We start from the raw sequence: 25,061 nt of genomic DNA on the forward strand, positions 1-25,061 counted from the left end.
AGGTTGTGCACGAGGAACAGCTAAGCAGGCCTGCCTGTTTGACTGGACAGTCTATGAAAGGTAGGTGGGAGGCATATCGTAGAGGGCTTAAAATGACAGAGTGAAGGTTTTTCATGATTTCCTAGTGTCAACTGGCAGACATTTTAGATTTTTATGTAAGGGAATGGCATCGTCATTGTTGTTTTAAGATTATGCATTTGATACATTTCAGGATTTTATGCTAATCTTTACTTAGTATCCTCCAGCATGGGGAAAAATTGCTTTTAATAGTCCATGTAGTAGCTGAATAAAGACTTGACGTCTTACTGCATACCTGTGCACAGCAGAGTATTTAAAATGCATATTTAAGAAGAAACGTGAATCCTACCTCAAAATAGCTTACGACCCAATAGCGGGACGAGACCAAATTAGCCACCAACGTTAATGTGTGCATATGTATACCTATTTATAATTTCGAGGATGCTACGAAAAGGAGAGTAATGTTTTCAACTAGAAAATAACGAAAAAGCTGGAAAAGGAATTAAAGACCAGCTTATCCAAATCCCTCATCATTTTATATATGAAGGGAGGTCCAGACCCTTGCCCAAATTAAAGCTTAGGAGCAACGTTAGGACAAGACCTCCGACTCTGAGCTCGAGTTTTTTCCACCAGGATGGGATTGCTTTCAGCGCTCTTCATTCCTCCGCCATCCTTAATAAGTATGGCCTCCCCCTTCTTCTTTACCTCAGTCTCGTCTCTCTCACCCCAGGCGCGTAGCACACGGCCCCGCGCTCCTCCCTCCCCATAGCGTCCCCTCCCTCCGCCTTTCCTTTCAACTCGACACTCCTCTGGGCGCGACTGAATGATGCGCGGCGCGGGGCATTATGGTCTCCTGCGCGGCCGAGCCGGCGCAGAAAGGATTAGGGGGGTGGGGAGTGTAAAGAACAAGGCCGACCAAATAAACACAACGTGTGAGAGGGTGCGCGCAAGCGCGCTCAAGATAGCGAGGTGGACCGGGGTGGGGAGGGGGTGGCGCGCGGCTACGGCGAGCGGAGCGGAGCGGGGCGGGGCCGCGAGGCCTTGGCGGGGAGGAGGGGAGGTGGGAGGGGGGCGGGTTAGGGGGAGCCGGAGGAGGAGGAAGTGTCATGGCGTCGGGCCGTGGGGCTTCTTCTCGCTGGTTCTTCAGCCGGGAGCAGCTGGAGAACACGCCGAGCCGCCGCTGCGGGGTGGAGGCAGATAAGGAGCTCTCGTACCGCCAGCAGGCGGCCAACTTTATCCAAGATATGGGGCAGCGTCTCAATGTGTATCCTTTCTTTTTTATTCCTCCCCCACCCCACCTTCCACCATTCACCTCCTAATCTCCCTTCTCCCAACCTCCATCTTCCCTTCCCCCCATCCCCGTCCCCGCCACCTCCCTCATCGTCCCACCGCCGTGGCCGGCGTCTGGGGCTTGGACGTGGAGAACATGGCGCTGCAGCCGTCGGCCACGCCGAGAGGGATCAAGTAGGGGCCGGCGCTGGGGGGAGGCTGGAACGAGGGGCGCCGGGGGGCTGGTCGGAGCCGGTGAGGCCGCAAGAGGTGGGGGGGGGTGGAGAGGAAAGCTTGGGGCCCTGGGATCCCCGGCCCAGGTTGAACACTGCGTTGTGTAATCCCTTCGGATGCTCCGCGTGGCGGGAGGGGGGGGGGGGGGAAGGCCGCTTTGGAAAGCAGGGATGGGGGAGGGGGGACGGGACAGCTTCTTTGGAGGCTCCTGATCCCGGAGAAGCTTTAGCGCGGAACCGGGAAGGGGGGAGGGGGCGGGGAAGGGAGGGTCTGGGGAGACTGTTGAAGGAAGAGGCCGGTGGATGGAGCTTTGAAAGACTTCCCTCCGAAGGCCTCCCCCACCCCCCACCCCCCGAGCATCCAGCTGGCTGGACTGGAGGAGACAGGGCGGCTCGGACTCCATGTGCTGTGGAACGCACCGAGCCTAGGCTTTATGTTCTTGGGGCGGCTTTGAAGTGCTCAGATTTTTGAAGGAAATATCACTCATTTAGTTAGAAATCCTCGTAGGAGGTTTGGCGAGCTGGCCTACTCTGAAAAGCTTCATATTTCTTTTCCTCCCATCTCACTCCTCCCCTTAACAATTTTAAGGCCCTCTCCTATCAGTTTTCCATTTTAGTTTTTTTTTTTCCTTGAATGAGATGATTTGGAAAAGAGCACTGAAGTACTTCAAAGAAAGCTGGGGCCAACACCCGAGTATTAATTTTGTGAATTATGTTTTAAGAAAAAAAATTAGATTTTTTTCGCCTTTAAAACGTTTATTTCCTAAACACTACTTTCCAGCTCTCAACTTACAATAAATACTGCAATTGTTTACATGCACAGGTTTTATATGCACCATTCTTTCACCAAGTTTAACAGAAATGTAAGTACACTTTTTTAAACAGCATTTGACCATATGTTCAAAGTAGTTAAACTTTCAATTATTTTATAATAGAGAAAGAGTCTGTCAGTGCTTTGTTTTACTATGATCTGGGTATTAATAGTAAATTTATATTTGCAACTCATGCTTATATTTTGTTTCAAATGATCTGATCCTGCTTTCATGTAAATATGTAGAATAGTAATCTTTATCCGTAATACTACCTACGTCTTAGAAAATCGTATAATTAGGGTTACTTACTTGGCAGCAATACTTTTTTAAAAAAAAATACTTTAAATTTTATATTTAAATATTTCAGTAAAATACAAAGTTTGTTTAGACAAGCCAGAAATATATGTAAGTAGTTCTTAGGAGATTTTGTCCTATCAATTCTTTGTTATATTGACCTTGTAATTGATTTTGAAACTGACCATTTGTTTTTTAAAGGGGGGAGTAAAAGTTGAGGAATATTAATTTGCAAAAGGTCAGTATCTTTGTAATTCATGTCTGGTAAACAAAGGATGCCAAAATTTCATTTGCTACTGGGGGACTTATTACCTTTATAAATACTGGTCAACCAAATGACAAATCTTGCTTCAAACATATCTCACAGGTAAATTATGGAACTGTAGGGATATAAACATTTTCTAGTTCACTTTTCCATGTAACATTAGAGCTTAATTTCTAAAAATATATATTTTTTTATAATTTATGAAAATTTTTCTATATAAATTATATTAGGCACTCTAACAAAAAATGCTAACAATGCATGTTCTTTATAATGAAGAAAGTTGCCTATCTTTAGATGGAATTTTGCACTAGCCATATTCTGCCCTGCCCTCATTTTTAGTTATTTTATTCAACCACAGCTTTATAAAGAATGTTGTTCTAACAATAAGGATATATCATAAAGGGCTTGATCATCATCAGTGGATGATCCAAAATAGTTAATCAAAATAACTCTTTAAAAAGGTATTAGTACACTTTTTGTAATAAATGAAAAGGCATATTTAAATTAATTTTAGCAATGTTTAACATTCCCATTTATAAGTTAGTCCTCTGATCCTTAGTATATTCTATTTATTTTGCATAATTCTAATATGAATATTTTCTAGTGGACCACCCCCACTTGCATTTTTCTATTATACATCTTTTTCCTTTCTCTGGTATGTTCCCTTTCTTTCTAATCAATCTCATCAGTCTTCATATAGTTCATATAGTTTTAGTCTAGTGGGTTTGAATTAGTGGTAGAGGTAAAGTTAAAGGTGACAGCCTTTAGGTTAGGAATTGCTTGATTTAAAACATACCACACAGGCTGTGGAGACAAATTATAGGAAGAAGCCAGTTTTGTAATCTCCTACCCCATACCACCCTATGAAGTTTTCCAGTAACAGATTTTAATACAAAAAGCAAAGCAAAAACTTAATTCAGAAAATAAATGATCTACAGTCACACAGAGAATTTTCACACACTTTACAAACTACAGTTTTGATTAATAATAGCTCATAGGATTTTTCAGAGTCACTTTTCTGAAAGTTTTGATATTTTGATATCGAGTGTCTTTAAGTCTACCTACGTTAGCAATTTGTCAAATCTGGTGTCAAGATTCAAAGCTTTGTCCATTTCAGAAATCTTTTGTGCAATGGTTGAAAGTACTAGCTACTTTCGTTGTATTTTTCAGTCTTTATTTAAATGATATCAAATTGCAAATCTAGTGTATCTGACTTGTCCTCACGAATCAAAACAACTTTTTGAAACTTTGTGTGTTAATGTAAACTCTAAAGTGTTATTCATTTTTTATTTTACAAAGTGTTAAAAGATTGTACAATACAACCTTAATATAAGAACCTAATCAGTTACAGAAATTTCTTACATTTGCTGTCATATAACATCAAAAATGGTTTTAATATTTATGTTGATGCCCTAGCATCAAATGTACAACTTTACTCTTTTATCTTTTTTTTTTCTATTCTTTTAGGGTGAAGGGGGTGGTCTCAAATTGAATGTGAGTCACTTTTAAATTCATACTCCCCCAAATCATCAGGAAATTTTTGCTCAATAATAGGGTTTTAATTGAAGAGTATAACTAAATTTAGGAAATTATAATTCCTTAGGATATCTAGCTAAATGAAAAACTATTCCTTTTAATAAAAAAACAAACAATATAGAATGTTACAATAGTAATGACAGGTTTAAAGCATACCCAATGAGAAACTTTATATTTAAACATAATGTATTTATGGCATGCGATATTTCCATTTAAAATCTATTAGCATAAAATTAAAAGTTAACACAACAGGGAAGTGTGATGTTATGTTCTGTTGAAAAGTGGATTTGAATAAAAAAACAAACATGGATATCTTTGTCCCTGAAGATGATTTTCAGAGAAAGAAGGCAGATCCTATAGTCTTTGACTTTTCTTGCTTCAATTCTGGATTAAAAGTGGCCAGAAGATATGGGAACTACTTCCTAGTAACTCTTACTTCTCCCCTTCCTAAGATTCTTCATTAATGCAACATTGTATCTTTGTGGTATTCTCTACAACCCAGCAATTTTTTCTTTGCCTTGAACATACTGTTGAATTATATTGAGGATTTTATTTGGAAGGTTAAATCACCTTGAAAGCTAAATGACATGAATCAAGTACCTTATGATTAAGTGTTTCCTTTTACCCAAGAGGAAAAGCCGGTCAACCTCATTCTATTTTTCAGGGTTTTTTTTTTCCTAATTGGAATTGGGAATATAAGAATAGCCATACTAGGTCAGACTAGTATGGATTTGCTTAGCCCAGTATTCTATTGCTACCAGTAATTACAGAAAGACAAAAGTGTTTTTCCCTATTGGGAAAACGTAACTTAAAAATTAGCTGTATCCTAGTTTCTTGTAATAGACATTTATGTGGCATTCACTAATAATGAATCCAGACCCTTTTTTAAATGCATTGAAATTTAGCATGATTATTATTTTGGATAGGTGCATTTATCCATGACTGATAAACTTTCCTTGTTAGTGAGGATTATTTTTTTTAAAAATTGTGTATACTTCTCAATACTTGGTTTAGAGCCTGGAATGTAGTAGATATTCATGTTTGTTAAATGAATTAGTAGTTTCTTGTCTTTGTTTTGAACTTGCTTCACTCCCATTTCAAAGATATCTTTTTGTACTATCATCCTAGTATTGCTGGATTTAATATACAAGTTTGTGCTCACTTTATCCAGTCATTTTAAGATTGTTCTCACTTTATCCAGTCATTTTAAGATTCTATAGCTTTCCATCTCATCCCTTCTTATTTTTTTAGTTGTATACATTGAAGAACTCCTATTCTTTAGCCTCTCCATACAACAGTCCTACTTTTCCCTCCAACTCCCACTTCCCACCCCGAATCCTCTGTTTATTTTAGTTGTCTTTCCTTGGATCTTCCTTGGCCCGTCTAATTACCACAACTCAAGGAATACATAATGGAATGAGAGTACTACACACAGTAGGCCTGATGTGGATACACTAGTTTTACAAAGGTAGGATAATGTTGTGTTTTTTTTCCTGTATTTTCAACCTTTTAAAAATGCCTGATCTTTTTGTCAGCTCTCAGTAGACAATTTACAAAGATTCTCTAGGTCCCTTTCCTGGGTGTTTGCTGAGAATCCAATATTTTTGTACCACTTACTTTGATCTCTTTCACTTAATTTTTAGTAATGTATCCCATGTATTTGGTGCTTTGGTAGAAGAGTTTGTTATCTGAAAATTGGGAACTTTACTATACACTAACTACTAAAGTTATTTGGAATTAACTATTATAGTTCTCTTTTATCTCAATATTCTTTTAACCATCTCAAACACTAGTAAACTTTTTAGGCCTGATATCCCTTTGCCTAGAACTATAGTAAAAACAAAAATTGGGAGATTTCCCTCAGTTGTTTTTAATAATTCTGTCTTTTAGTTTGACGTCTACTAGCTAACCAGGAATGGAAATTGTATTCCAGATTCACCTGTCTATTTCCCCTGGGCACTATTAGCTGCCTTTCTCATGAACAAGGGTCACATTTGTAATCTGGCACTTCTGATCTTGTTAATTAAGGGTTTGGGACTATCCTTTCTAATGTATTTAATGCTTTTAAGTAATTTTGTACCTAAAATAAAGTGGTAATTGTTAGCTTAATGTCTAACAGTAATTTGATGTGATTTCAGTGCTTTATGCTGAGAACATACCAAGTTTTAAACATTACTTTTGTATTTTTTCCCTGAATAGGTACTATTATCTGTTTGAACTTGGTGTCATTTTAGATTTCTAAAAAAGATTTATTCTTTGTCATTTTACCCAGACATTATTTATCAATATAACATGAAACAGATTATTAAATCATAGACTATTAGTGCTGAGAAGAAACTTAGAAATCATCTAGATCAGTGGTGTCAAACTCATATAGAAATAGCCTGCAGGCTGCATATTGATTTAGACAATCACAAATTAATGTTCTATTCTATTTTTGCCTTATTAAGTATTTCCCAGTTACATTTTAGTCTTCTTGTGCTAAGAAATTCTGAGATTTGAGTTTGACGTTTCTGATCTAGTCCATACGCTCTCTTCCCCCTTTTTTATTTAAATTTTATACATACACATACACACACACACACACACACACACACACACACACACACACACGAGGAAACTGAAGTCAAGAGAGTGACATGGTCACAAAGTGAATTGGTGGTCCACTTGGAAATAGAAACGAGGTCTCCTGAACTGGCCAAATATTAATTTATTTTGTTTTTGTTGAGCCATTTTGACTTTTTTATTTATTTCATTCCTGGCTCACTGATAAAAGGCAAAGTAAGGCAATTTCATTTTTAATAGAAAGAGTCAGAAATTTTGAGTTAGAAGGGACTCTAGAGATTAGCATCTTATCTAATCCCCTCAATCCATGGATGAGAAATCAGACACAAAGAGGTGATGATTTGCCCAAAGTCCTAGCTAGTTAAAATAGTAGATCTGGGGGTCAGATACAGATTCTCAGTTTCTAAATCCAATACTCTTTTTTAACTGTGCTATATATACTACGTTAAATTTTATTGTTTCAAGATATCTTTTAAACTTCTTTCCTGCCATCATAAATATCTTTGAAAATAATTTAAGATGTAGGAACAACTTAATAAACATTAAATGTCTACTTTCTATAAGACATTGTGCTAAATAGATTTAATTTTGAGATGTTTTTGCTTGCTTTCCAAATTTGTTGTTAAGTTAAACCAGCCTTTGCAAATTTACAGTTGAATAAGATTTAGTCATCAGAATTCTTAATAGTGCTGTAGAAATTGGGGGTCACAAGCTTTATTAACTTACAAAATTCTTACTAGCTATCTGAAGTTGATAAAGCTAAGAACTTTTAAGTATCTTTCCTTTAAATTGGTTTACATGAAGGAATTTTTTTTCTAGCTAAATTTATTGCAAAAATGTCAAAACAAGGAGTAAAAACGAAAAGTAGGACTATATTCTTTTACTTTTGCATAAATATATATTTAATTCCAAAGTAACAAGCTGACATCAGGGATATGCCCTACTTGTGAAAAAGCAGTCTTTTGCTAATTTATACTTACACAGTGTACAATACTTTTATAGCATTCATTATAGAAATATAACTCTTAAGATTTATAAAGTGCATTATGCTTATGGCAACCCTGTAGAATCGAGAACTTGTCTGTGAATGAGGTTTAAAAGCAAGTTTACTAAAATGTATGTAGGACAGAAGAAGGAACGGCATTAGCTAAAAGCTAAATTAGTAGCTAATAGAATTGCTCATCAGCAGTGACAAAGAAAATTTGGTTTTAAAGTAAGATTTACAGACTTAGCATACTTTCATCATAAAAACTAAAAACTCTGAGGACCTTATTATCACTCTCAGACATGGTCTTGCACATAACAAAATGCTTACACTCTATTGGGAGATATGAAAAATATGAGTAAAATTACCAGAAGTTAAACAGCAGAATTTGTGTTGTCCTTCAAAGCTTTCACCTTGAAATACACTTAATTAAATGATGTTATCACTGTCTTAAAAAAAAAAATTATCTTAAATTTCTTACATTTGCTATATAAGCAAATTAGTATTGTCACTTTATTCATATCTCATAAACTCAAACTAAAATTATTGTCATTCCTTTTACTCAGTGGATTTAACTCTGACTTGTAACTTTTCAAAATGTATGTAGCATATCAACTACATTCAAATATTTGTTGCGATTTTTTTGTTCCAGAAACTCCATATTCTATTGCAATAGCCAATACCTTGATCTCTTCTAGAGTTTGTTAAGGGATGGATAAATGCGTCCAAACAGACTCATAATGTTTAGGAAATAATGTATGTTTAACTTGGGTGATTACTGTAAATTTTATATTAGCTACAATGTTAAATGTGGTAAGCACAAGCTATCCAATTAAATGTATGACATGAAGGTCTTTTCCTAGTTGCTTCTACCTAAAATGAAAGGGACTCAGTCTATGATAACTTCTCTTTGCTTGGTATTGTGATTTAAAAAAAAAAAACAAAACAACTTTACCTTTCTTCAATAGTGACTTTGCAGTAATTAACATTTATGTAATGCTTTACATTTGCAGAATACTTACCTTTGCAATTAGTAGTTTGTTTAGAAAGTAACAATTGGTGGCTAAACGAAAATTGCCCATGATCACATAGCTAGTAAGTATCTGGGGCAATATTGAAACCCAAGTCTCCTGATTTCCCATAAAGAAATCTACTTATTGTACTCTGTTGCTTATGTGACCTCCTTTTTAGTTATAAATTAACCGTACTTTAAAGGTCATTTTGTAGTACTTTTATAACAGTGATAGTGTACATATTGATAGCTCTTTCCTTTGAATAAAGGATTTTTTTTTAGCCTTTCCACATAATCCCAGTCAGTGTCCATGTGTTTATTTAAGTTAAGAATGTAAGCTGAGATTATTGAACAGAATTTTTTTTTTGCACAGACATTAAATTCTATATGGAGATAAAACTTTAAACTGAGGCTTTGGTTGGTTTTTATGCCAAACTGAACTGATATTATGGTGAGTTAAATTGAATGGTGTCAGATTCCTATCACAAATTTAATAAATTACTAAAAAATAATATAGATATGTAGTTGCTCAGTGTTGTTTCTACCCCAAACATCATAATTCAAAGTCATGATATTTATGAATTTTATTACATACTAAATATCTAGGAAAATCACCTAAAACCCACCCGTTTTGCCATGATTAAATAGTAAAGATATGTACTAGTATAGAAAAATAAGTAATTTTTTGTCTACCATGAAAGACAATAATGAAAATGTTAACATTCTAAATAGTTGGTATTCATCATTTAAGAAAGTGATAGTCCTACTTTAAATGACAGTAATTCCTTATTTGGGTGAAGAATGAGTCCTTGGACCAATTTTAATTTGAGAAAACACATGAGAATTGAGACAACAGGCTTGTTCCTTTCCATTCTGTAAACAAACAAGAAAGGAAAGTCAAAACTAAATTGTCATGGACATGAAAAAGCTTGGAAGAAAAAAGGCAAAAGATTTTATAATTTCTTTTCCAATCCTCCCTCAATCTGAAGAGAAAAATTTTTTGGAAAAACTTATATTCCCAATACCCATATGACTAAACACTCTATCTCCTTATAGTTGCATGATTCAGTATTCGTACTTTTTTCATTTGAACTTTGGAGTCAGTTGCTTGTTTAAACAAATTGGATTCGAGCTGCTGTGAATATAATGCATTTCTTGTCCTTCTAATTTGTGTTTACTTTAATCTTTGTTCTAAGCAGCCAGTTTTACTGTATGTAGGCTACCACTTCTACATCTGTAACTAGTCACTTTTCTGTTGCGATTTATTATGATTTTACAGCATGCGGCATGACTAATACCTTTTAGCTATCTTCTTGAAAAAAGTAGTTGTCATTAAACAGTAGTGAGATTTCAAAATAATCTTTAAGTCTGGCTTTTTATTTCTTGATCCCAAGTCAAGCAATCTTTTCTCATCAGCAACATTAATGGAACCATGAATCAAGATGAGTAAGGAAGAGTGGTTATCAGAAATGATATAATTTTAAAATTTGGTGGGGGACATTCTTCAAGTTCTATCAATATAGGGAAAAGTTGAAAAGAAAGGAAAAAGATGCTGCATTAACCAAAAAAGACGACCCTATAAAATTTTGGTTCCTGCTTTTATCAAAGGCATCCTCAAAGAAAACCATAAGAAAAACAGGTAATTTCTATACTGGATTACATTTTTAGGGTCCAACGACTATTTGAAAATATAGAGAATGTGCTGCTACCATTGTATTTGTTGTTTAATTAAGTCTTTGACTTAGAGCCTGATTGAAGGCACTTCTCAAAAAAGTTCTATTATATATTTTTAAATTATATATTATATATAGTTATACATATTATAGTTATATAAAAATCAAAATTTTATAAATTAAAAATTATATATGATTTTTATAAAATTTATAGCAGTTTTCAAACAAAACTTTAATCAGTGGCCCACTGAGTACATCAAGAGGGTTATGTTTAGTAGGGAAATTCACACTCAAGAGATGCTTGCTAATCCACAGAAAGTATTTTAACAAAGTTCAAACTAAAAAAATTTTTCATTGATGGTAAGATTCTTCTTGGAAATGATAAGATAGTATTATGTTAATTACATCAAATTTTAGAATACTACAAACCTCTTAATGTAATTCATGCTAGAAAGAGTGAAAATTATATATTGCTTTGATTATGAGCAGCTGTTTTAATAGATTTGTCAAGTTGTTTTTCTTTAAATGATACAGGTAGATGAGTTGAAGTAAAATTGAGAGGGGTAAGAGAAAGTTAATATCTGACATTTCCACAGTGTTTTTTAAGATTTGCAAAATGCTTCACTTTATTTTGATCTTGCCAATCACCTTGTGAAATAGATAGTACTGGCTTTATCTTCATTTTGCCAATAAGGAAACTTGAGGTTCAAAAAAAGAGGTTTATATGATTTGCACATTCTCATAGGGCAGTAAGGTGATACAGTGAATAGAATGCTGGACCTGCAGTTAGGATTACCTGAGTTCAGATCTAGCCTTACTCTCATGTTTAAAAACTGAATGATTCCTTTTTCAGGAAAAAAATACAAATATTTTTGATATTTAAGGTTTTATATACCATAACAAGGGACAGCAAGGTAGTTAGTATTGGATCTGGAGGAAGGAAAGCTAGAGTTCAAGTATAACTTAAGAGACTTTACTAGTTGCCTGACCCTGGACAACTCACTTGACCTTTTTTGCCTCAGTTTCCTTATTTGTAAAATGATTTGGAGAAGGAAAGGCAAACTACTCCAGTACCTTTGCCAAGAAAACCTGATATGGGATCAGTGCAGGACACAATGAAAATGACACCATGTTTATATATTTAATTTCAAAGGCAATAGTTGGATTTAATTGTTCTTCACCCAAATTCAATCCTCTTTACTCTATACCATATTGCACCTCATCAAGTTGGATTGTATTTGAAAAAATAAGTGATGATAGTTTCTGTGGCACATCACCAATGTATAGCTCACCATCTTTTTTATATCAATACTTGGCTTATGTTTTCTGTATGCCCACAAATCTTGGAATGTCATGATCTCAAAATATATAGAATAACAAATAGCCCAACGATTATGATAGTGTACTGTAATATGTTACCATAAAATCCCAGATAATATGATTTAGAACAGAGATGTCAAATTCCCTAATGTGGCCCAAACCAGATTAAAATTTAATTTGGATCTTTAACAAGGTGAATGAAAATACAGTAGTCTAGATAATATTAATTTGTAGTTTGCTAATAAGTCAATTTTAGCTTTTTGAGTTTGATACCACTAATTTAGAACAGGGATTGACTTTAGATACCCATTTTGGACCCTTTATTCTTTATAGGAAACTCAAATCCCAAAGCAGGGAAAATGACTTGCTTAAGACAATACAGTTAATAACAGAATTGGAATTTGAATACATAGTCCTCTGATTCCCAGATTGTCCTTCATGTCTATAATGCATTCACTCTGACTCTTGGTAGAATATCTGGCCTTCTTCAAAGCCGACTTCAGATACTATAAGGTTTTTTCTTAACCACGTTCCCCCAATTGCTATTTCCTTTTTCCTCCAATTAATTTAAATTTACTTTATATCTATTTATGTGAGGGTGTTGTTTCTGCTTTTAGGTGATCTACGGGAAGAGAATGCTTCAGGGGTTTTAGTTTTTTGTTATTCGTCCAATCCCCAGACATTGCAGACATTGTGTAGTACCTCCACTATGATGAGCATTTAATAAATGCTTGCTTGATTAAAGAACATTTTTTAACATATGTATAAGTAGTATGAACAGTAAGATGAGAATAAGTAGTCAGAGATTCTTCCTCAAGTTAAGATCCTTCATGAAAAATGAACAAAACAAGGATCTGATGGAAAGGTATAAAGAAGTTGAAATTTGCATTAGTAGAGGATATATTTCACACTGGTGATATTATGAACATTTCCCAAGATGTCTTCTGATTTAGTTAAGCATTATTAATGTGGAACTGTTTTGCTTTTTCAGACTAACACAACAGCCGTGAGCATTTTCTAACATTCTCTTGAAACAGATTTGCCTATATTTTGTATATTTACTTGTATTCCTGTTATATCCTCTGCTCATTGGAATTAAGCTGGGCCAATAATAGTATCGTAGAGAAGGTGCTGTACTTAGATAGTTATGGCCTAATGAGCCTACCATTTAATTTGTATGACCCTGAGTAAGGAACTTTTGGGGGCCTATGTCTTCATCAATAAAAGAGAATTATATGTAATCCTGTGACACTTTTTTTGGGCAGGGAGGAGGGAGAGGAGATCTTTAGTCTCCCAGCATGTAACATTATGCTTATTAGTACTTAGGCACATGGAATCATAGATACAAATCTGTAGAGAGGTTTCCTGGTCCAACTTTCTCATTTATACAGATAAAGAAACTGAGACACAGAGGTTAAGTGACTTGTTCAAGGTCATACTGGTTTTTAATGGCAAAGCCAGGAATTAACCCAAACTCATGAAAGTTATATTTGATTTATGTTTTAGCATGTGTCTTTTTTTTTTTTTTAGTATATGAATCATCATTACCAAGTTTTTACTTGGAAATTAAGGTAGTTAACTATTCCAATTGGTGATATTGTAATGTCATGATACAGGTAGCCATACTGTTTCTATGCCCTGGCTGAAAAGCTCATGTTAACAATTATTAGCTAATAAGGATCTACTAAAGTTTGAACAAGAAGTTTTGTAATAGATCTATGCCCATGCATTTAATAAAGCTTTTTATAAAGGTGTCTTTTTATAATTTAGTTGTGGTACCTGAATTATCAGTTGTTTTTTGATATTGCTCTTTCTACTCTTCTTGGTACCAAAGAATCACAGTTAGTTAAAACCACTTGGCACAGGAATTACATTTTGACTTCAGAACCAATATTCTAATATCAGTAGTCACCATCTTCTGAAAAGGAGCTGTTTTATTCTCTATTATTAAGGAACAAGATTGGTCATTACAATTACTCAGTTTGTTTTTCCTCTAGTAGTTAAAAAAAAAATTAGAGTTTAGTCATTTTGTGTTTGGATTGTTTTCTTGGTTCTACTTGTTTCACTCTGCATTAGTTTTATACTTCTCAAGTTTCTTTGAATTTCTTTATGTGTATTTCTTCTTTTGGGGAAGAGGGCGCAGTTAGAGTAGGGGTAAGTAACTTGCCCAAGGTCACACAGTTAGAAAGGTCTGAGGTACGATTTGAACTTGTGTCCTTCTGACTCCAAGGCCTGTCCTTTATCCACTATGTCAACTATTTCTTGACTTCATTATTTCTTAGATGCTATTCCATTATCTTCTTTACCATATATTTATATGGAGTATTCATTTTAATGTAAGGAATAGTTCCATTGGGATCACTTCAACCCAAATAAAGATTTATAATTTAGTTGTCATTTAACCCTGTTTGTCTCAGTTTTCTCATCTATAAAATGAGCTAGAGAATGAAATGGCAGACCACTACAGTATCTTTGCCAAGAAAACCCTAGATAGGGCTATAGAGTCATAGAGTCAGACATGACGGGAATAGGACTGAACAACCAGAGTTTATCACAAAATAAAAGGGGAAAGATATTTGTTTGGGGTAAAGTTTAAAGAAAATGAATAAAGAAATGTAGTGGAAATAGATTCTGTTTTCATTCAGACTATCAGGACTTTAAAAGATCATTTAGTCCACTCTTTTTATCTTTACAAATGAATAAACTTAAGGTCCAGAGAAGTTATCTGTCATATTTCAAATCAAATGGAGTAGTTAACCTGGAATGTAATCCTAGGTTCAGCACATTGCAAATGGGTGCCACTAGCAGACCTGAGAGATGAAGAATATGAAAGAAAGAAAATAAAAGCAGGAGTAAAGAGAAATGAAAAGCTATAAATGATAGCAATTAGTAAAAATGCCTTCAGGTACTATTGTCTCAAATGTCACTGAAAAGATAGATTCTGGAACAAATCATTGGATTTTTGGTTTTCCACATGATCAAAATTTTTTTTTTTTTTTTAACATGAAAAGAACCATTTTGAATGGCTGAAAGTGAGCACAGCTAGAGGAGCAAATATTAAACTCTTCTGTGAAAGAATTGACTACAGATACGTAATAGTTTCAGTTCTACCAGATTTAAGCATGACCATTTAAGTTGTCAGATAATAAATTTTTTTCCCAAGAAAAGTATATAGAGATACACTTTAGTACAAATATTTTGCTTTCGATTGGCTGGAGACTGTCTTTCAAGAACAAGTGATAGAAGAAAAGCTTTTTGTTTTTTCCTATTTATATGAATTCAGGTATCATTTCTACAATACATACAATTCCACATACAATTCTAATCTCTTTTGAGTTTCAGTCTTGAATATCACTACAATTCAAATTCAGCATGATCAAAACAAAATTAATTATCTTGACTCCATTCTTCCTGAAACACTTGACTCATCTTAGTTAAGTGTTCATTCCTTCCTAAGATTAAGTTGTAATTATATTTTAAATCTGTAGACATTATCAGTCTCTTGAGGAGATATTGCCATGCAGTATATATTAAATGTATATTTATTTCTGTCCCCAGTACCTAACACTGTCTTAAATACAGTATCCCATATGTGTTAGAGCAGTTTTAAGCTTCAATAACTTTAATGGTTTAAAGCTGCACCAAGTCTTTAAAATGCCTTGTGTAGTGGACATTGACATTTTTATGGAGTTAAATTGAAAATTAAGTACTACCATGTTATTAAAGATGAATCACAAGATTATTTATGAAGCCAGAACTTTTGGAAAGATTGGATCAGAATTGAGAATACTGATTGTTGTTGACAAAAAAAGGAATAATCAGAATCTTAGCAATTATTGTTTTAGTGAAATAAAAAATTAATGGTAGGAAGTGGAAGAGCTACTAATTGTGTAAATCTTAAGAGCTGAAAGGAACTCTTTTTTTTAAAAATAGGGAGTTAAGAGGCAATAGATTCTCCCTGACTAGGTTGAGGTCTTAAACAAAAGTTTATCTGACTACTTAGGATGAATTTAGTTATGGAAATTCTTGTTCATGTACAGATTTCACTAGATGGCCCCTGAGGGCCAGAGATATTAAGTGACTTGCCCACGGTCACTGAGCTAGTTAGTCATGCTGCTCCTCAAATCCAGGAGTCCATTGCTTTTTCTAGATTATCTTTGAAACATTTTTCTGTGTTTAGAATACTCTAATGAAACTATATACGTAACCTGTGAAGTACCCTCAGCTTCCTAAAGACTGGAGAAATTTGAAAAACCTGAAAATTTGAATGAATTAAGTTAATAGCAAATAAGATTTTCTTTTTCTGACTATGAATTATGATATTGAAAATTGAAGGTTGCTTTAGTAACTCCTTTGGAACCTATTTTTGATTGGCAGTACAGCCTGTTCAAAGATATATTACAAAAATGAAGCCATTTGAAACTACAGAATTTAAATTCCATTTTAAGTGAATAATACTTGAAAGAAGAGGAACAGATATATAGCTCCTGTCCAAATGAGTTTTGGGGGTAAATTGGGTAGTGGTTTCTTCAATCTCTTGAGCTGCCTGAGAAAAAAGAATATAAATGAGATCTTGTCTCAGAAGGTGGAACAACATGGGATAGGAAGGAAATACAATGTGGTATGCTAATATTTAACGTGGTGCCACATCTCTAGCTATCAAAATAGGTCCCTTTAGGTGTATCTTCAAAATGTTTTATTTCTTAATAGTTGATAATGGAAAAAGACTAAGAATAATAGTGAAACTCACCATTCAGAACTGTCAGACTTAGATTAAGCTGGTGTCTTCTATCTCCGAATTTAGCATCTAATTCCCAGTAAGTAATCTCCTGAAAGAAAGGAGTAGAGAAAATATTAAACACATTGAAAATATCTGCATGTAACAAATTGGGCTTTTTTTCCTTGTTAGAGACATCTTCACATATAAGGAAGGGGATATACTCATGATGTCACTGGTGTCATCAAAAATGGTATTGTAGAATGCCTAGCTAGCTAAGAGCCATAAAGAAGACAATTATAACCAATTAATAAAAATTGTTAATGTAAAATGCCCTAATAACGAAACGGACAAAGAAAAAGACATCTCTAGTTTGCTCTCTCTGTTCCTACAAGAAACAGGTTTTTTTAAGTCACATTCAAAATTAAAAGATCCGAAAAGAAAATTTTACTATGTCTCAGGTATTTAATAAAAAAGCAACAATACCAACAGAGTAGGTTTGAATCTAAGTCTCTAAGGAAGGCTTTCTGTCCATTATATGCCATGCTACCTCTTGCTAATAATTATTAATATAAAAGTCTCAGCAACTACTTAGTAATCTGTTCAAATAAGTATCTACTGTGTCAAGATGGGTCTTAACCCATTCAAGAGTGAATTAACATTAGGAAATAACATGGTTAATCATAACAAAAAAACAAAACAAAAACATTTGATCAGTAGTGAAGAATTTACCATTTGTTTGAATTTTTTTTTAAATTTCAGAAGCATAGGTATTGAAGAACTTTGTTATACAAACAAACAAAGACAAGGTTAGGCTCTTCCCACCATTTTTTTTTTTAATAATTACATATATCATTTAAAAAATTTTAGCTATAGCAAAAGACAGAAAAGAACATTGAGGGCATATAAACAGCAGCAAAAAAAGGCATCCTAATCTTACTTAATTACACTAACTAGACCTTAGGAAGTAGATGATGAGACATACTTCTTTCCTCTTTTCCAGAATGTTGTACATCTTGTTAGGTGTGGGTTCTCTTGGTGTTACTTCATTTTTATGTCACAAATGATCGTAAAAGAAAGGATATTTTGGGAAATGATGGTATAAAAATATAAAGCATCAATAAAACTTTTTCACAAGGTGCAATAGGATGTAATATAGACCTGGCAAAGGTTTCTGGAGATTTTATGCTTCAGCCTTTTCATTTTAGAAATGAAGAAACTGAAGTTTGAAAGATTTAGTTAGCAACTTACTAAAATGAGGACAAAAAATGTAGGACTTTTGTCACAATTCTTTTTCTCTTACTTTTGAGAGGAGGGACTTTGCCTCATTACCTTTGTGTATATTCTTTAGCCCAGAAGGGTCAAACTTGTATCAAACTAAATTAAATGTAATTGAGACATATAGGACAAAATAAAAATACAGTAGAAAATAGATTGTTTATATGTGGCTTTTAAAGCCAATACATGACCCATAAACATGTATTATGTAAAATTTAGTAGCTCCCAGTTTCTGAGTTAATACTACTGCCCTTTAACCTTAATGCAGCCTTCTTAAATTAGTTGATTTATTTTTAGTTAACAATGAAGGACTGTAGTGCAGTTATTTCTAATCAAAAATAAATGCAAAATTGTTATAAATTATATTTTCTTGATCTCATACTGATTATCTCAAATATTATTATTTAGACTTATTATAACAGTTGAATGAAAGTAACTCCAATAAAAGTAATGAAAGGGACTTTTTTTTTTTTTTTTTTTAACTCCAGGGCAATTGGGCTTAAATGACTTGCCCAGGGTCACACAGCTTGGAAGGGTTAAGTCTGTGAGATCAGATTTGAACCCAGGTCCTCCTGACTTCAGGGCTGGTGCTCTATCCACTGTACCACCTAGCAGCCCCATTAAAGGAATTTTCATGTTCAAATTATACTTCTTTTCATTATTGGTGACCATATTTCTATTCTTGAAATCCAGACTATACAGCTACTATTTTTTCTTTATACTTAAACTGTTCTTCCTTCCTGTTCTTGTTTAAGCCAAAAGCAATATAATGTGGTAGAAATTTGTGATTGTTCAATTCATTTTTGCTTCAAAAGCAATTTCTAGGAAGTGTTGTAGGAAACATGCCGTGCTTTTTTGCCCCTGCTGAAAATAGAATCCAATGTTTCCTATTCCCAGAATCATTAAAGTGTTTAAAGGTATGAGCTCAGTTAGCGAAGTGTTAAAAAAAAAATTAATAGCTATTGTCTTTTTGGTTTTTGATTGTGTGGTTGAGTAATGATGCACTATACCTAATTTCTGATATAAATCAGGCTTATTCTTTGTCTATATATTTTGTAAAGAATGTAGCCATTGTGTTTGCATTTGCTTCTCAGTAATTTCTTAGCTAAATATGAGATTAAACATAATTTAACAAATTATTTCATTATCTTTTTTGCAAAAAAAAAGTGTATGTGTATACATAGACTGTTACATATTTATATATATACACAAATAAAACAAAATGCATAAGTTTTGATGCCTTTTTCTTTTATAGTGGAATAGAAATTATTTCTGTGACATGTTAATGAGCATAATGATAAAATAAAACTACTTAAGACTTTCCCATATAGCTAAATTCTTCCATCTGAAGTAGAATTATCTTTTTATTCTTTCTTTTTTCCCCTTGCTTTGTTACTTGAATTGAAGAAGCAATATATATACAAATATATATATATACATACACTTGTCCTGTGGTCAAATACTTAAAAGAATTAGGCTGAGATAGGCAATTCCTCTGTTTCCCCAGAGACACTAGATGTTACAAATAAAGAGTTTGCTTAATTTAAAAGAAAACTAACAAAACTAAAATTAAGTTGGTCTTTTCTGCAGATAATAGCACCTACTGCATTATTCTTGGCTGCAAAAGTTGAAGAACAGCCAAGAAAACTTGAACATGTCATCAAAGTAGCACATGCCTGTCTTCATCAAGAGCTACTGTTGGACACAAAGAGTGAAGTATGTGACAGAATTCATAAAAATTGAAATTATTTCACTTCAGCACTTGACACTGATTTACCTAGATTTTTGTCAGTATTCATGACTATTAGAGCCCCTATCTTAAGTCTCTGAACTGAACTTCAGTTCACAAAATCATAAATCATTATTGATGTAGTCGTTGAGTTGTTCAATTTATATTGTTGTTTTTTGTTTGTTTTACAAAGTGCTATCACTCAACTATCAGGTAGATAACACCTAAGAATTCTAAACCATATTAAACCAGATAAAAGCTGTATTTCCCTTCCATTTCTGTGATATAAAATCTAAGCACTAAATATATAGTTTTGTATTTGGTATCCAAGAAAATTAGGCATGAGAAAAGAAGGCTATGAGTGGTATATCACATCAGTTAGTGTAGTTTGCAGTCTTAAAAATTGAACTAGTTGTCTGTCCTCAGTGTTGAAGTAAAAGAAGGATAGGGAAAGGAAATGAGAATCATTTTAGCTGTATCTTAACATTTTTCATTAACCATTAAAAGCTCTGTGGTCTGGGTGTTTTCTGACTCTTACATAGAATAATGGTGGGGAGTAATTTTTAAATTTTATATGTTTTAATTGTATTTTTTAGAAAGCTTTAATTTTAGGGGGCATGAGCCATATTAACACCACAATACATTACTTGTGACTCTTTGTGTTGATAGCTTCTCTCCCCACTTTCCCTTTAAAAGAGTTGATTTATTAACTTCATTTATCAAAATGAAAGTTGTAAAACTGAATTTAAAGTCTTTGTTAAAAACAATTTAGTTGTAGGTGTTTCAAATCATTTTTTGATTTGTATTTCTTAAATAAACTGTTCAATGGGAAGTCCAAAATCTTGTTATCCATTAGCTTATATTTAATTGATTTTGTTTCAGAAATGGGAAGATGTTTATTATCCAATACCTTAAATAAGATATAAATACATATTTTCTCTAAATTTACATATTCTTGTAAGCACTAGAGATAATTCAAAAACTTTGAATAAATTTCTTTGGGATTTTATTATAATTTAGACATTCTTTCGTGTAACCCATAATTCTAATAAAAGAAAATTGACTAATCTGTTCTTTATTAAGTAATTATCATTTATCCATGACAGGCATACCTTCAGCAGACCCAAGAACTGGTTATACTTGAAACTATAATGCTACAAACTCTGGGTATGTAGTAGGTATCATTTAAAATTTATTACTGATCTATTCATTCTCTTAAACCTCTAAAAATGAACAATTTGAGTATATATTTGGCATAACATGTTAAAAACTTAGTAGCTATAGGGTCTATTCCATATCACAAAAATGCATATTATTTTTAAAATTACACTTTGAACTTGTGGAAATGTTAGAAACATTTCTAACATTCTTTGAAAGCTTATGTAATCTCAACAAATCTTCAGATTAAACATATGGGGGTGGAAGTTTATCAAAACACATAGAAATGGTTTGACTTGATTGTATTATGATAGCCCACACCAGTGGGCCTACTTTCATGCTTCTTGATGTCATGAAGACTTGATTTCTGAAAGGCTTTTCCATCAGTCCTGACCAGAATGAAAAAGCATAAAGTATGAAAAGAAGCAGATTAATTTATAGATTATAGCACTGTATTTGGAGTCAGGAAGCCCTGGATCCAAAACTGAACTGAAACAGTTATTATCCTTGTGACCCTGAGGAGATCACTTAACCTCTTTTGCCTCAGTTTCCTCATTTGTGAAATAACAGTATTGAACAACATGACCTCTGATTTCTCTTCCATACCTTGTCAGTTGAATGATGTATTATGTCTGTCACCTAAGGATGACCCCAATTAAATTAAGAGCTCTCATTATCAAGTTATCCTGAATGTGATGAATTTTCTGGCTGTACAAGCTCTTTGAAGACTCTAATGATTACAGTCTGTGTTGTTAGAGGGGAGCACTCAAACTTAAGAAGTGATTCTTGAAATATTCAAGTTATTTCTTAAATCATTTATCTTATGTAGCAAGCTAAGAAATAATTAAAAATTACCAAAGTGGGAAAAGAAGTTATCTTATTGTTCTGGTATCTGTATTCAGAAATGGCTAAATATTTGAACATTATCGCCTTCATGTATTAGAAATGAGATATACTTACAGTTGAAAAAAAGATCACTTTATTACTAATTATTGAGAAGGAAAAGTGATTTAACTATTAACATTTTTTCACATTCCATCATTCCTGAAAAGGAAATTTCTTTAGCAGGGGAATGGATAATATTTGAAGTGGAGAACAGAACAGAAATAAATTACTTAAATGAGTATCTTTGTTTAAACAGAAATAAGATGATGCTTTCAGGTTTGTAAAATGCTATATCTATTATCTTATTTGATCTTTATAACAACTTGTAAGGTATGAGTGAGAAAATTTAGGTTAAATTTGGGTCAAACAGTTAATCAGTATATGAGGCAGGACTTAAATTCAATTCTTCCTGATTTCAAACTATTTTTTCTTTTTAATACCTAGAAAATACATAAAATCTAGAGTAAGTCTTGTATGAATGTATTTTAAATTACATCCTTTTTTTATTCTGCAGTGTGATTCAAGAGGCAATAATGATAACATTATATGCAACGTAATAATCTTGTTTACCTGGCGTTGAAAATTTGATTGTTTAAAAATTAAACCAAAACATTTGCTTGTCTGAACAGTTTGATTTGATATTTAAGAAAAGACTACTCTTCATGAAAGGCTAAAGTGCCATATTAAAAATTAATTTGAACAATATCAAGTTGATGGTGTAGTCATTCCTATTACAATTTTCTGGATTTAAATATGAATTTGAAAATCACTTTTTTACACATATCTTTGTGAATGAAATCTCTACCTTCTAAAGAAAAGCTCAGGATAAATATTGGAAGGATTGTAGGAAAATAGATATATTGATACATTATTAGTGGAACTGTGAAAGGATGTAACTATGTTAGAAAACAATTTGGATTACCAAAAAAAAATTATTAAACAGTTTTTATTGTTTTATCCTGCTCTACCATCGCGAGGCCTATACCCAAAGAAAAGAAGATTATATGTATTTATAGCCATTTTTTTCATGGTAGCAACAACAATCACCAAAAAAAAACTACAAGGAAACCTGGCAGATAAAGAGTGGTTAAATAAGTTGTGATTATTTGGTTGAGGATCAAAGAAGTAACAAATTACAGTGCTTTACAAACTTAGTGCTACCTGTCATTATTAAGTCAAGTGATGGCACAAAATAGTATTGTACTATTAGAAATGAAGAAAAAGATTATTTCAAAAATATATGAACTTTAAAACTTACGTAGTGAAATCCCAGAACAGTTAATATTATAACATCAGTATTATTAAAATGAACACTTTTTAACTTTCATAACTTGATAAAAAGTAAAAATTCAGAACTAGGAGAAAATAAATACAATAACAACACTATACAAACAAAAAACTTTGAAAGCTATAAGAATTGTGAGCATTGATCATTTGTGATTCCACAGGATTGATATGAAACCTGCTATCAATGACAAGTGATGGATTTAGGGTATAGAATGAGAGATAGTTTTGTATGCAGTCATTGATGAAATTTATTTTGCTTGACTATGCATATTTGTTTGGAGAACTTTTTTTCCCAGTGATAATTAGAGGTAGGAAGGAAAATAATAGATTTCTGTGCATTAAAAAGAAATAAAGAGTTCAGGGAAATGCTGAATGTTACATGCACTTTTAGAAGAAATATCACATGCATTATTAGTTTTACTTTTTCACAAGTGAACTATGAAGAAGTTGTAAATATAACAAAAAATATAAGAGGTCATTTTGTAAATGAATTTGGTTTTTAAATTGAAAAGTAGTTTTTTAGCAATAACCACCTTTTCTTTTTTACTTATACATTCTCTATTTTTTTACTTTTTGGGGGTTATGTTTTTGATTCTTTCAATTATTAAAACAGTACTCTGCTGAACTAGAATGAATTTTAGTAGTTTTTTATTTTTTTAATTTGGTGTAGATTGGTAGTTAGTATAGGTAGATTCCAGTGGAAAACTACCAATTTTAGATCTGTAACTTAAGTTTTAAAAGAGCTTGCAGGGGACAATGAAAGGTTAACTGAATTGATTGAAGCAAAAAGAAAGGATTCTGATATGAAGGAGTTTGTCTTTTATATCAGAAAAGCAGGTTATAACTTCAGAGTATATGGAAAGCCCACTTGATTTTTTTTTAATGTTAATGACAAGACAAATCCTTCAAGTATAATGGGTAGGATATATTATAAGTCCTTTTGGATTTTGAAAAGGCGGGACTTTTTCTCCTAACCAAGGTGGGGATGGGGGAAATAGACTTGAGGTATAATGGAAAATAACTTGTTTCATGTTAATTTATGCTGGTTAAGATGGGCATCAAAATGGTAGTTAATTTAATAAACTGTTTTCTGTTTCAGGTTTTGAGATCACCATTGAACACCCACATACAGATGTGGTGAAATGTACCCAGTTAGTGAGAGGTAAATAACCTCTGAAACCTTCTCATACAATGGTATTAAGATTTAATAATTGATTTGTGTGATTTCATTCTCATATGTGAGAATTTTATGAGGACAGGGAAAATATTTTCTAACTCTACATGGTGATTTAATGTCTGACCTAGATTTAATGGAGAATGCATAATTTCACTAGAAAATTTCAGTAGGTCTTTTGAGACTTAATGCTTATGCCAGTTCCCTCCCTTCCATAGGCCATTGCATGAACTCCATAGGTATAAGCCAGCAATATGGATAATTAAATGGAATTGTTCTCTGATTAGCCAAGAAATGCCTAATACTGTTAGAAAAATTATGGCCTATCCATATTTTCTAATTCTGTTTGATTCTTATTTGTGTCTTTCCATATGTCCTGTATGGCTTATATAACACATTGGAGATCTTTTACTGGAATTTGGAAAGTTTTGTAGAAATTAAAGCAAAACTTGGGCTTTTCTTTTCTTAATTCTAATTTCCCACTGTATAACCATATAACCGTAATCATCAACATATGCAAAATAGTGTCCTAATTGTTACTCTCTTTCAGTATTCAGAATAAAATATTCAGAAATAATTAAGGTAGAAAAACTAGTTGAAATACTTGTATTTTTATATTTGATGATTAGAAATTTCTGCTAAAAGTTAGTGTAAATCTTAACTTTCATTTGTTAAATAAAAGAACTAGACAAAATGACCTCTTAGCTCTAACATTCTGCAAATATTTTTGTCCACACAGCATTAAAAGGACAAAGGTCAGGGCAAAAACCTGTTGGCAGTCAGTAAAAGTCATTTCAAACAGGAAGCAACAATGCGGAAATAAAAATTTAGGTATATAGTAACATGCAGAA

At 33.1% G+C, this 25,061-nt stretch overlaps 1 protein-coding gene across 5 annotated transcripts in view; it reads left to right on the top strand.

Annotated features, from left to right (window-relative positions):
* Window positions 1-1,065: 1,065 nt before the first annotated feature.
* CCNT2 (cyclin T2) overlaps window positions 1,066-25,061 on the top strand; it is a 38,348-nt gene continuing 14,352 nt past the window's right edge. The window contains exons 1-6 of one of the 5 annotated variants that reach the window (XM_051985783.1): window positions 1,085-1,282; window positions 2,302-2,383; window positions 4,359-4,385; window positions 19,568-19,693; window positions 20,813-20,873; window positions 24,136-24,198. In XM_051985783.1, the coding sequence (XP_051841743.1) occupies window positions 1,125-1,282; window positions 2,302-2,383; window positions 4,359-4,385; window positions 19,568-19,693; window positions 20,813-20,873; window positions 24,136-24,198 (517 nt within the window). In that variant the 5' untranslated portion in view covers window positions 1,085-1,124. Of the gene's footprint in view, window positions 1,283-2,301; window positions 2,384-4,358; window positions 4,386-19,567; window positions 19,694-20,812; window positions 20,881-24,135; window positions 24,199-25,061 lie in introns of those variants that run through there. The other 4 variants (XR_007951951.1, XM_051985781.1, XM_051985780.1 and 1 more) reach the window with 4 other exon arrangements.

Source organism: Antechinus flavipes, chromosome 3 (assembly GCF_016432865.1).
Source record: "Antechinus flavipes isolate AdamAnt ecotype Samford, QLD, Australia chromosome 3, AdamAnt_v2, whole genome shotgun sequence".
Lineage (NCBI taxonomy): Eukaryota > Metazoa > Chordata > Mammalia > Dasyuromorphia > Dasyuridae > Antechinus > Antechinus flavipes.